General features: G+C 37.9%; 1 protein-coding gene across 5 annotated transcripts in view; it reads right to left on the bottom strand.

The window, feature by feature from the left end:
- Positions 1 to 13176, bottom strand: part of LOC6581429 (supervillin) — a 111105-nt gene that overhangs the window by 62271 nt on the left and 35658 nt on the right. Inside the window, exon 1 of one of the 5 annotated variants that reach the window (XM_044009629.1) lies at positions 642 to 878. The exons of 3 other annotated variants lie outside the window; for them this stretch is intronic. In XM_044009629.1, coding sequence (XP_043865564.1) covers positions 642 to 795 — 154 coding nt within the window. In that variant the 5' untranslated portion in view covers positions 796 to 878. Of the gene's footprint in view, positions 1 to 641; positions 879 to 13176 lie in introns of those variants that run through there. One more of the 5 variants, XM_044009628.1, reaches the window with a different exon arrangement.

The following is a 13176-nucleotide window of genomic DNA, read 5'->3' as shown; positions in this document are numbered from 1 at the left end:
AATCGAATAAATACCCAAAGCTAAGCAATATATTTGAGTATAAATAAAAATAACAAGTGACATATCACAAAGAGAAGAAAAGAGCAAATGACGACTGAGTAATACCCTATAACAAGCAAATTAAACTATTATTTGGTAATCGAACACAAAAAAAAAAAACTAAGCAATAAATTCGAGTATAGGTGAGAAGCCAAGTCACGTAACAAAATACGAATGACTAATACTCTGCAATGAGCACATTGTTTAGATAAGCACAAAAAGGCGACAAATATACAAAAAGTACCTAAGTCTAAGCAACGCATTTAACACAAATTACAACAGCTGGCTGGCTGACTGGCTAGCTTAAACCCCAATTAGTTTGCAACTAAATATACTTAAATATTGCACCACATGCATTGCAATCGTAATACCCACTTTGTTTACACTCGGAAAAAAAGTAGTCATCGAACACACACACACACACACACACACACACATATACAGACTCAATTACAGGGCAGCTGTCTAAAAGTGTAGGCGTAGGCGTTTGCAAATTGCAAATGTTCAAAACGTATCTAAGTACGATACGAATGTTTTCATATCTGTATATATCTGAGTATACACATCCATATCTCTATATGTATGCCTATGTTTATACTAACTGCGATAGCGTGGCATATCCATATTGCCGCTGCTTTTGCTCGACTGCAGCTGAAAGTGTCGCTGCGTGGATGTGGATGCGGTCGAGCCGCCATGGATGGGACTATCCAAATTGAGCACGCCTTCGCGTATGAGGCACTCCTTGATGGCCAACATATTGTACACTGCACTACATAGACTGACTTGGCAAAATTGGGCTGCAAGGCTGCCGAGCCAAGATGTATTATTATTTTTATTTTAGAAAGTAAGACACACAACTACACACACACACACACACAGACACAAACGCGCGTATTTTATATATAGAAGATGTTTCTCATTCCATTTCATTTCATTTTGCAACTGGCTCTGCACTTGAGGCGAAAATAGAAAAGCGCGACAAGCACTCGCACTCGGCGTCTGCTTCACAATAAAGTCGAAAACTCTTTCCCCCGTGTATAGTTTTTCCAAGCAACAGTTTTATTTATTTATTTCGTCGTTTCTGTTGCTGCCATCCGCCGTAGCTGCGAGCGACTGAGCGCTAGCCGAAAGTATCTAGAACTGTGGCCACAGCCGTCTGTCTGTTCAGTTCAGTTCAGTTCAGTTCCAACACGATTTTCATTCTTTATCTTTGGACTCGCGCGACGAAGCAAAAGAATTAAAACAAAACGAACAAGCCGACTGAACACTCTGCCGATTGCCGACTGACTAACTGAGTATCTATGTGTGCTAGCACTAACTGATTGCGCCTGTATCTGTGTGTGTGTGTGAGTGTAAGTGTGCGTGTGGGAAGAAGCAGCAAAATCAAAACAAAACGAAAAACGTGCAACGGTAACACAGCTAAAAACTAAGACAGAGACAGAGGCACAAAGAGAGCGAGTGAGAGAGTGAGAGAGAGAGAGAGAGACAAAGAACCCCCACGAGACGTAGACCGTTTACATTCATACAGATTACACTCTCTCAGCTGTTGCACAGATGGATGGATGGATGGTTCAGTGGAGAAGAATTGTATAGCGAAGCTACCATTTAGTTGATTGACTTGGAACTCATTCACTGAATTGAGAGTCCTTATCAAACGAGAACTAGCTCACGTATAGCTAATATTCTACTGGGTTTTATTGAAAAGTTTATATGGTTTACCGAACTAGTTTTTTCTTAGCTAAAAATTATTTTTGACTATAAAAATTTATACATGAATTTTAAAATAATGCATAACTTCTACATAATGAGATGGGAGGAACTAGTTAATTTAACTACATGCATTTCGATTTAAGGAAAAATTTTTAATTAATTTCAGTTCTTTTTTAAAGGAAGAATTAGTTTATGAACTAAACTGGTTCATTGGAATTAATGAGTGAATTTTGCATTTTATGACTTTAGTTGGACTCTACTAAAGTACTACATGTGGATCTAGTTCATTTTCATAATATTCTTTTCAATTTGAATACAAATTGAAAGTTTTTTATTTCTAATTGACCGCCAATTTACCTAATATTATCTATAGAAAACTGGTTCATTTCTCTGAATATATCTGAATGAGCATTATTAAGATAATATTTGTGATTCTAATGGATTTCGATATTCACAGATGCTGGTCATTTAACTAATGGGCTTCTTTGTGGTGCTTTGCCGGCTTTCTCAACTTATTAAGCTCACTGTGCCACCATCTACAGAATGGACTGAATGAACTGATGGACAAATGGATAGAGCAAATCACATCACATCGCATCACATCAAGCTGCCCATCAGAGGCAGCTCCACATGCTGTGCAAAAAGAGGAACTAGACACAGAAAACTCATTAAATGCCACTGCGAAGCATAGAAGGCGCCAAGAGCTGAACACTTTGTTATTGGATGGAGAGTATCTATCTGGTTATTGAGGTTGCTCAACGGTAAAACACTGCAGTAGGAGGAGGAATCTCAATAACGACTGAAAGAAGACTGCTGAAGAATAGATGCAATGATAGAGAGATAGAGGTGATCCAGAATTGCGTTTTCTGGATCAGGATCGGGTCGTTCTAGCTGCACTGTTGCTCTTTAAGAGTATAGGAACTTCTATCAGACTTATATAAATTTCAAGTGAGAGCTTAAGATTTATATGTTATACTTTTATATGCCATCTCACTAAACTCTGTTATTTTCGCTTTAACGTATCCTCGTATCCTTTGATATGCATATTTGAGCTACACAAGAGTTCAAATAGGCTGAGTTATCTGCCAGGTTCATATGTCAAAAGTCAAACGTGAACATTGCCAGCTGGATTTTTGCATGACATTTGCCTCTATACATGTGTGTGTCTGTGTGTGTGTGTGTATCTATGTTTGTGTTTGTGGTTTTAAGTGCTTTTAGGAGCTGCTGAATGGATTTCGAAATAATGATATTTAGCTGTTGGTTATTGAGTGTGTGCGTGTGTGTGTGTGTGGATTGAAGGTCGCAAACGGATGGACAGAAGTATCAGAGTGTAAGCTAATTGAGTCACATTCTTTAATTGAGTTGTTGTCCAACTATTTCCGTAGTGGGCGTCAATTTGATTTATGAGCCATGAGAGTGGGATTATGCCACTCGCCTGCCTGTCAGCCTATTTCGAAATACAGAACTCTTTAATTGAAACCACAAAGCGCCACCTAGCGCCAGTTATAACTGCAACTCAGCGGCTAAGCTGATGCACTGGAAGGTAGTTTGCATATGTATCCGAATGAATATGAATTGTGTTACGGCTACTGCTACTTTTTCTTATCTACTGATAATGGACTGCCTGAGCTTTTTATTTTTTAGCAAGAGAACAGTTCATGATGGTTTTACATGTTGGATATACCCTTCAATGAAAGTGGGCGCAAAAAGGGTATGCGCATATCATAGACAGTTTTCAAGTCTGAATTTAATTCCAACTGGATTACTTTTTACAACCAATCTTAAGTTATTTTAGCTATATGTCTCTTTCTCTCATTTTCTGTCTTCATAACTACCTCTATTCCTTAATATACTCTTATATATTTCTGCATATACAAATTGTATATCAGGCTATCTTTTTCTAATCTCTTTTTATCTCTCAGCATATCTATCTATCTCACTCAATTTTTATCTCTCTTTATATCTATCTCTTTCTCAATATATAGGAGTGAAATTTGGAGTATAGTATGAAATGCAGAGTATATCATAGTCGATTACTATATAAAACATACTTCTGATGGTCTTCAGTTTTATTTTATTTTTTGTGAGAATATTAATAATCGTGTAAACATAAAGAGAATGCATAGTGCAGGTAAAGCAGGGGCATATTGAACACAAAAAAATTTTATAAATGTATATATATAAATATATATGTATTATATGTTTTATGTGCACATTCATTTCGTTGGCCATTTATGAGTAAAGTATTTATTTCGGTGCAGCTGTTGCCTTACGCCATGGCAAGTATCCGACTACTTTATGCGATTGATTTATGTCATAATTACGTTCATCAATATGCAGGATATGCGGCGTATGATTGATGCGATGGCCCATGCGCTACAGGTATGCAATATTAATGTGTACAATCTCACAAAACAGCCAAAAACAGCCTGAAGGCAGAGCTACATTTGGTCAATGATTGAATATCTGTACTTCAATAACACGATGTCTCATATATAAAATGCTGAGGTACTCACAGCCAGGGTCAAATAAATAAACGGAAAATTTGTCAGACTTTTATATACATAAGAATTATATATCAGGAGAATTGCAAGGAAAGAAAGGCAAGGAAAAGGATTACTGTGAGAGTAAGAGAAATGTTTACAATAATTTATGAGCTCTTGAGAATCGCAAAGAAAGACAAGGGATTTTTCTGACGGAATAAAACTTATGAGGCATTGTTTATGAAAGGAAAACTCAAGAATTGCAAAGAAAGGAATATATGTAAAAGAGAGACAGAGAGATGTGAGGATCCAAAAGAACGACATTCCTTAAAAGACATTAGTTCTATAAGAGAGAAATGTCGCGCTTTACAAATGCAATATATAAATTCTGTTCACAATCAGGCTGGGAACTATGATACAATAAATGGAATCATGTTTATAACATACACAATAACTGTAAATGATACTACAAAATCCAAAACAAGTACAAGCCATAAAAGTGTTTTTGACTGTTTGAGAAGGCGGCCTTCGGGCTCTTTGTGGGGCATTCACCAGCCACCAACCAAAATTTGTGCTCATTGCATGTGGGCGGGGCACGTAATGCGATCAATGAAAGTGGATTAGGCACATGCACAATTGCAGTCTACTTTCAGTGCAACAACAACTGGCCAAACTAGCTGAAACTATGTCAAAATTAGACAGCAACAAGCAAAAAGGCGTGACGCAGGAGATGGCGGCTAATGGGTCATGTGGCGCGTGTGGCAGGATGTATAATTTGCACGGTTGCAACAACCGTTGTGGCACTGGCGGCACTGTTCTTAGTTAATGTTATTGCATTTGCCTGCCAAATGTTGCAGCATACAAAAGAGTAAGTTTTGTAATTCTGTTATAAAACTAACGAAAGACAAAAGCGAGAGAGAGAGAGGAGGGGGAAGGCCTGGTTAATATGCCAAATTAGGCTAAAAGCAACTTGATTGGCATCAGAAAAAGAAGAACTTGGCATTTGCTGTTTGCTGTTTGCTGTTTAAGTTGTTCATTCTTGGCTGCATTGCTTGCAGCACGCGGCGCAATTAGCGCTGACAATTAAGACAAGAACAGGAATGGGCAATGAGCAATGAGATTAAGGTGCATTAAGAAGCGAGACAGACAGGCAGGCGGAAAGAGAGAGAGAGAGAGGGAGAGGGAGAGAGAGTGAGGGTAGGCACGTAAACAGACACAAAATGGCAATGAAAATGACGACAAAGACGTTGAGCTTGATGCATGCCACAAGAGGCAGACAGAGGCAGGCAGACAGGCAGGCAGACTAATGGAGCTGGCTGAGTAGGTTGAGGGGGAAAGCAGCGACTCGTTAACTAAATAAATAACTTGATCAGCGCGTTGCAGTAGCAACAGGCACAAGCATTAACGTAATCACAATTAAATTTCATTTAATTTGTGACACATGCTTGCTTAAGAAGTGGCACAATGGCAAATTAAAGAAAATATGCAACTGCCAGAGCTAGAAATCGTTAGTGAAACATACTAATTTCAGCAATTTACAGTTGATTGTGCATTAGAATTTCGCTGAATGTCACTTAATACGTCGGCAGCAATGCAAACCAGCTGCGAAGCAATCTACAATTAAACTAAAACCAACTGCTTAAACCAATGAGAATTGCAGAGAGGGGGAGCGAGAGATGGCTAAGTACATGAGAATTGCAGAGGAGAGTATTTGCTTAAAAGCACTTCAAAGCAGCTGCAAGAATTTTCGCGTAAAGCTCTGAAAAGAATTATATGGAAAAAGAAGACTTGACGACAGACACTAAAAATAAACTATGATTACGAATTGCTAGGAAGAGGAAGGCACTTTAAAGTGGAGGAAAGTTTTCATATGCAAAGTTATGATAAGAGTTAAATGGAAAAGAAATATTAAAAAAGACTTCAATTGTTACAGTTAATGAAAATTATCAATAATATATGATTAGAGGAACTGCATAGAAGAAGAGCAGAAACTACAAACAAGAGCTGAGAATAAATATGGGTTAAAGATTTGCAGAGAAGAACATTTATATCAAAGCAAAATAATTGAACAATTATTAAAAGGAAATTCGATTATTATTATTACACTTGAGAGAAAATGAGATGGTAAGATTGAGAATTGCATAGAAAAGCATATTTGTAGAAGAACTTTAAAGGAGCGGTAAGAAGTCTCTTCTGTAAAACAGAAACTAATTGAAATAGCTAAGTTAATGCCAATTATTTGCAGTGTACTATGCCATATAGACTGATAAGGCAGGCCTTCTCCGCGCTAATGTCGTCGAACCTTTAGCTTGGCAATGACGTTGGTTGAGGTCATTTCATTGCTGACTTTTTCAGCAGCAGCATCAGCAACAACAGCAGCAGAAAGCAGACAACAAAAGTTACTTTTCAAGAGCGACACAGTTCATAAGAATTTTGATTCAACAAAATGCGAACAAAATTGCTAATTATATTTATTTTTGTAGGCGTTGAATATCGAGGCGGAAGCCAATGCTAGATTTTTCTATATTTCTATATTAAAATTGAAATTGAAATCGAAAATATATTAATTGTAGGCGGCATGCAATTTGCATAATCCCAAGTGTTAAGTAATGGAAATATTTACGCATAATAATATTATAATAAATCAAAAACAAAGCTGACCATATTTGATATTGACATATAATACGAGATCTCAGGATTAAAAGCAAAACACGGAAACTACTTGTATGCAAAAAAAAAAAAAAAAAAAAATCACATAAATCTTGCCTAACTAAAGCTTTGAAGCTTGAGCTGTAGCTTTGTTCACAAGGTTTACTTTTTATCATCGTATGATAAGAACAATGCAAACTGGGAGTCGCATTAGGGTCAAGTTTACTTTAGATATACGGTTTTTTATTGCAGTATAAACAGTATGCGCTTTATTTGTTGTAGCCATAAGTCAAGTATGCCGTTTGCCTTTGGTTATAGGGCATCTCAGAGTCGAGCCGACTTTTCTACACTCTTCTTTTATTGCATTTCATTGTTTTTATTGTTGCGTTCAATTTAAACTTCAACGTCAAAGCACGTTGCAAATTACGTGGCTCTTGAAGGTGACAGCGTCAAGAGAATTGCATTTTATGATGACTCGACATCCATTGTGCGAAACGTTGTTAGGTGACCCTCGCCTCGCCTCCCCACCCGGAGCTGACAACAGTTGTGTGTGTGTGTGCGTGTGTACGTTGAATGGCCAGGGTAAGTTGAACTGGTATCAACTGGGCTATATCAATATATATGCAGATGAATCTAACATAAAGTATGAACTATATTAACTTAGCTGCGCAGTTTCTATACTAATATTTGCAGAAATTGATAGACATTGCAAATGGGTCGTATCGACGGAATTGTACGCATTCTCCAGTTTCAAAACCAGACGCATGCCTAGAGGTACATTAGCGTGACGCCAATATACCCGCTTTTCAGTTCCCAAAATCGAATATTAAGTATGTTTCGCGTATCATTAAATGAATCAAATGTTTGCCCAACGATTGGCACCTCAATTTTCATATTTTCAGCTTGCAAATTGTAATCGGATTAGCATAATTTATTGATCAATAATCATTAAATAGCGTTTACATGCAAATCGCTTCAATTACGAGGCGAAACATATTTCAATTTCAAATCTCTTGTCATTTGTTATGCAAGCAAACAAAAGATGATGTGAGAAAAAAATGAGAAGAAAAAAAAAACACACGCAAGCTGCGAGAGAAAAACAAATAGCAGATGGAAATTTGTAAACTTGTCGATGCAACGTTTCGAATAATTGTGATGCAAATGCGAACGAGATGAGGATGCATAATGCAACAAAGAGGAAGAAAGCAACATAAACAAAAGATGAAACAATTCACAATGGATTTGGAATTTGGCTCGGGCTGGGGATTGAGCGCGGAGGGCATCTTTATAAATTAATTAAGAAGGCGTGACATAATAATCTGGCAGGCCTGATTTCCATAATTAGCTGCAGCCACGCAGCGCCACTAACAAACTAGCACAGGCAGGTGAAAAGAGAGAGAGAGAGAGAGAGAGAAAGAGAGAGAGAGAGAGAAAGCAAGTCGCAGTAGCATCAGCATTACCATTTCGCATATAATTCCTAGAGCAATTACGGCTGATGGCCAGCGATTTGTCACCTCAGCTAATGTTACTCATTGTGCGAAAACTCGACCAGTAGTTAAATTACGGCCACAGCCGAGAAACTTGGCTAATAGCCATGCAATTGGGTGGATGGGGAGCTGTACAAAAAAGTTACAGCAAATGCTTAGAGCTGACGTTTTTATGGCCTCAGCCTGAACTTGAATCGATCAAAAAATGCTTTAACAATAGGCAAGTATAATATGCGTATAAGCTTTTATATCCATTAAGATTTTCTGCATCAATAACTCTACACATATTTAATATAAGATTTAATATCTATAAATAATTGTTAACCTAATCTATTAACTATTTTATGTATAACATTTCATAGAGCCCAGTTTTAATAAGTCTAAAATTACTTTAACAGCTTTGACTCAATCTATTCAAGATTTTACATAAAGAAATCTTTTGAATATCAGTATATGATGAATAATAAACAAGTATCGAAGCACGAGTCAAAAATGTGCTCCATAAATCTTCTAAAATATCTGTTTACTTTAGTTAAATTTAATATTCGGACCTGTTAGCAAAGTTAGCTTCCTTAGTTACCTTCCAATCGATGTGCGACGCACTTGAAAAGTTTCTAATGGTTGTTATTTTTCATGATTCTCAGTTGTGGGGTTTTTGCTGTTGTCGCGTACCTGGCGACAAAGTTCTAAGCGTTAGCTGTGAGGGCGTGGTCGCTTTGACAAGTTGAATGTTTGCCAACTGGCCAAAAGGCTGGAGCTAGGGCTGCATAAAAGTTATGTCAGAAATGCAATTTGCAAAATGGCAAACGAAAGAGTGGTAAATGGGTCAAATGGAGGGCAGGATAAAAAAAAAATGGAAGAGTTTCTGTGGGCTGTCAACAGCTGCACAATGCTCTAGTTGGCAAGAAAGTTGAGAGGAAAACAAAAAATATATTTAACTCTTGCGTTTGAAGCATCTTAAAGAGCAGGTGTGCAGGATATGCTTTAAAGTACTTGAATCACAAATTTTATAAAATTTTAGGATTAGCTGACTAATATGCCCATTTACACTTCTTGAATAGCGTGAAAGAAAATATTTGCATGAGTGCAAAACTGAAATGAAATTTTTGCAATGCACTATCCACTCGAGCTTTAGTACCTTGAAGCATTAAGGGGTATCTGATGCGCATTTTAGAGTGTGTGTGTGTGTGGCATTATCTTATTACAAAAGATATGAGACTATTGATTCGCTGCTTATCAATCATTCGCAATCATTGTCCAGCTATATAATCCAATAATTCATAACGCCATTAACAAAGCTGTCAAACAAAGTATCTCTTCTTGCACAATGAGAGAGAGAGAGAGAGATGAGGCCACAGTAACGAAGCCAAGCAGAAAATGATCTCAATGCTGTAGGAGCAGCGGTAGCAGCAGCATCAGACATGCCTGACTGCACATGAATCAATGGAGGTAACTAACCAACTCCCCTTTTTCACATTCAATACTTTGTGACCCCTCCCCACCACAATGTGGCCAGAGAGTGGGTAAGCGAGTTCAGCTCAGCTCGACAGCTGTCACTGAAAATGTTTGTATCTTATTAAGATGCAATATGGATACCCTATAATTGGGAGAAGTGTGTATGTGAAATTGAGAAATAGAGAACTTTATTAAAGAGAGAAGTAGAGAACTTCTTATAAATAGAGAAGAGAAGTTGAGAGATTGGGGAAGAAATAGCTATGGATGGGAAGTAAATAGGAAGTTGAGAAGGAGACGTAGCGAAATCGGAAATAGAGGTGACAAGTAGAGAAGAAGGATACAAAATGAGATTAGAGGATAAAAAGAGAAGTAAACAGCTTGAGAACCAGAGAACTACAGAAATAAAGATACAGAAAAGTTGAGAAAACATGATAGGTGGGTCACGTAAGCGACAAGTAAAAAACTAGATAAATATAGAAGAGTATTATCGATAAGAAGAAGTAGATATAGTATATATATATAGATAGCATTTCATATCAGTTACAGGATATCACGCCGCACATCACTCTTTGCTGTTCATCTAACGGCTTTCTTTGCAATCATTGCGAGTGCTGCGCAACACCTGACAGGCGACTGCTTCATCAATTCTCAATGGACTCAAAAAGCTTATGGCATAATTTTGGATACATTTTTTTGGTATCCTTCGGCTCGCGCTTTTCGCTCAGTTTGTTCTTCTTCAATAGACTTAACGCTCAAGCTGTGCCTGTTGTGCGTTGTTCATGCTAATGTTGTTATTGACAGTCAACAAACAACAACAACAACAACTACAACAGCAGGGAGGACAGACGACAAATACAATAACAGCATGATAACAACATCGAGGGCCATTGACGCAGGCGGCCCAACAATTTGTGACAATTCGCGTCGCTTCGACTACGTCATCGACAATGGGTTTTGTCACCCAATTGACAGACAGACAGACGGCCGGCAGGCAGGAGAGCGGCCCAGTACCAGTCATCGCCGGCACTGAGTCAGCGGAAGGAAGTGAAGAAGAGCTGACACTCAATTTTGAATAGCTTGGAAAGGGCCGCATTAAAGGCGGAACGGGACGAGACGGGCCGGGACGAAACGGTACGGGGCCTTGACAATAGACGTCGAAAAGTCACACGTTTCGTCAAATGCTATTTTAGGGATTTATCGATTTAATTAGTACTCGGACAGGGTACAGCGAGCACCGACTCAAGTAGGAAATGTGGCAAGCACAAATTATGAATAAAAATTCGATACGCTGCATCAATCAAAGGCAAAAACCGAATCATGGCTAATAAAATCACTCATACGCCCGGTGTGTTGTAGCTCAAATTTTTATTAAAACCAATTTCAGAATATTGTCAACATTAAAAGCGGAGAAAAGTAAGGGCCATGACAAACAAAAAGGAAAAAAGAAAAAAATCCAAACAAGTTGAAGCAAAAACTCCAATGAAAAGCATAAAATTTACGAGCTGAAGGACAAGGAGATTGGGGGGGCGATGGGGGAGAGGAACCGCTGGATTTATTCATTCCCAGTTGTTGCCTTGGCAATGGCGTAAAAGCCAGATAAACTTTGAAGGTTTCGCCTTGTTAGAAAAAGCTTCAAGAACGTCTCATGTTTGAAATGTGGCCTCTGACCTTTGCTGTAGCAAAAATAACAAAGCTGCAAATTTAAAAGTCACGTATGACTTAATTAGCTGTGAAGATGTTAAAACAGCTAAATGAAATTTCGATTTCACTGATTATAACATAATAACAAATGGGGGAGAAAGAAAGAGAGAGGACAGATAGTGAGAGGGAGAGAGAGAGAGATTGGAGATATGCTCCAAATGTCAATGAAAACTATTACGGCAAATTACAGTCTCTTATGCCTAATTTAATAACGCAGTGCTGCGTAAAGGTAAAATTAAAACTAACAAAAAATAAACAATTATAAAATTTGATATATATAGACTTCTTATAAGTCATACACAAACTAGTAATTAAATAATATTTAACATATAATTTATTATTTTTCCATCTTACTAACATTTTCATGTTCACATCAAGTTTTGAGCCAACTCTCGTATATCATAAGCATTTACCATACAAACTCTAAATTTTTCTACTTTGAAACATAACAAATTGCAAAGCGAGCATACAAAATGCAGTTTCCAGCTGAAAGTTGGAACATGTCATTGTCATGGCAACAACAACAACTACAACAATAACAGCAACAGCTACAATAGAGCGAAAGCAAGGGCGTGCAAACAAAACGCACGGCTGACTGAAGCCAGCAGCAACAAAAACAGAATTACGAAAGCACGAAAGAACATACAGAACAACAGCAAGTTTGCCGCTATACAACATGCGCTCTTTCCTCTCTCTATCGCTTGCCCTCTCTAGCTGTATGATGCTGAGCAAACAACAACAACTTCAGCAGACAGCACAGCATTAAGCGTTTGAATTAAATTAAGGCAAATTCATGCAATAAATTTAATATATTGCAGCGAACAAGAAATTATTTAAAGCAACATCTAAAAATAAAACAATTTTTTTTTTTTTTTTTTATAAGCCGAATGTGACGTTAGAGTTGTGTCGGCAGAGGCAGCGGCGCCGACGCAATAAGCTAAAAATAACAGCAAAACCTGCGTACATTGAAAGAGCGTGCATGAGTGAGAGAGAATGAGAGCGGAGTGGAGGGAGTCTTGTCTGCTGGGCAGCGCACTTGCTCGCAGGCCGAAAAAAAGAGTATTGAGTACAATATATGTGTATGTACACACATACACATACACACGCTTTAAAAGTAGAGCGCGCCAGCATTTACCGTTGTTGTTGAAAAGCTAAAAGTAGTTGACATGACATGCTGAAAACTAAACTGCGCTTAGCATCGGCTGCTGCTCCGCCGATGCTCGACTGCTGCAGCGTCATTTGCTTTTATAAGCATTTCACACAAAAATTAACACCCCAAACAGCAAGAGAGAGGGAGAGAGAGCAAGACAGCGACTGTCTCTGTTATTGCATCTCCGAGATCTTGCATTGATTTACACAGAAAATTAACAGTTGGTTAAATTGTTTGTCATTTAGTGTAAATATGTAATTCATTTAGTTGACTTACGGTTGAAATTGTTTTGCAACGATTTATAAACTTTTGTCAATTAGTTGATATCAATGTAGCGTCACGCCGGTGATTCAATCGACCGTGGCTATAAGCAAAACAAATTATATACAGCCAGCCGCAACGGCAGATTTGAAAACACACTCACACACACTGCTGAACTTGTTTCAATCGCACACACGCACAAGTGTAGGTAAATACAACAATAACAAAACACGGCAACGGA

Source organism: Drosophila mojavensis, unplaced genomic scaffold, assembly GCF_018153725.1.
Source record: "Drosophila mojavensis isolate 15081-1352.22 unplaced genomic scaffold, ASM1815372v1 contig_74, whole genome shotgun sequence".
Taxonomy (NCBI): Eukaryota; Metazoa; Arthropoda; class Insecta; order Diptera; family Drosophilidae; genus Drosophila; species Drosophila mojavensis.
This window is presented reverse-complemented; position numbering and strand designations above follow the sequence as displayed.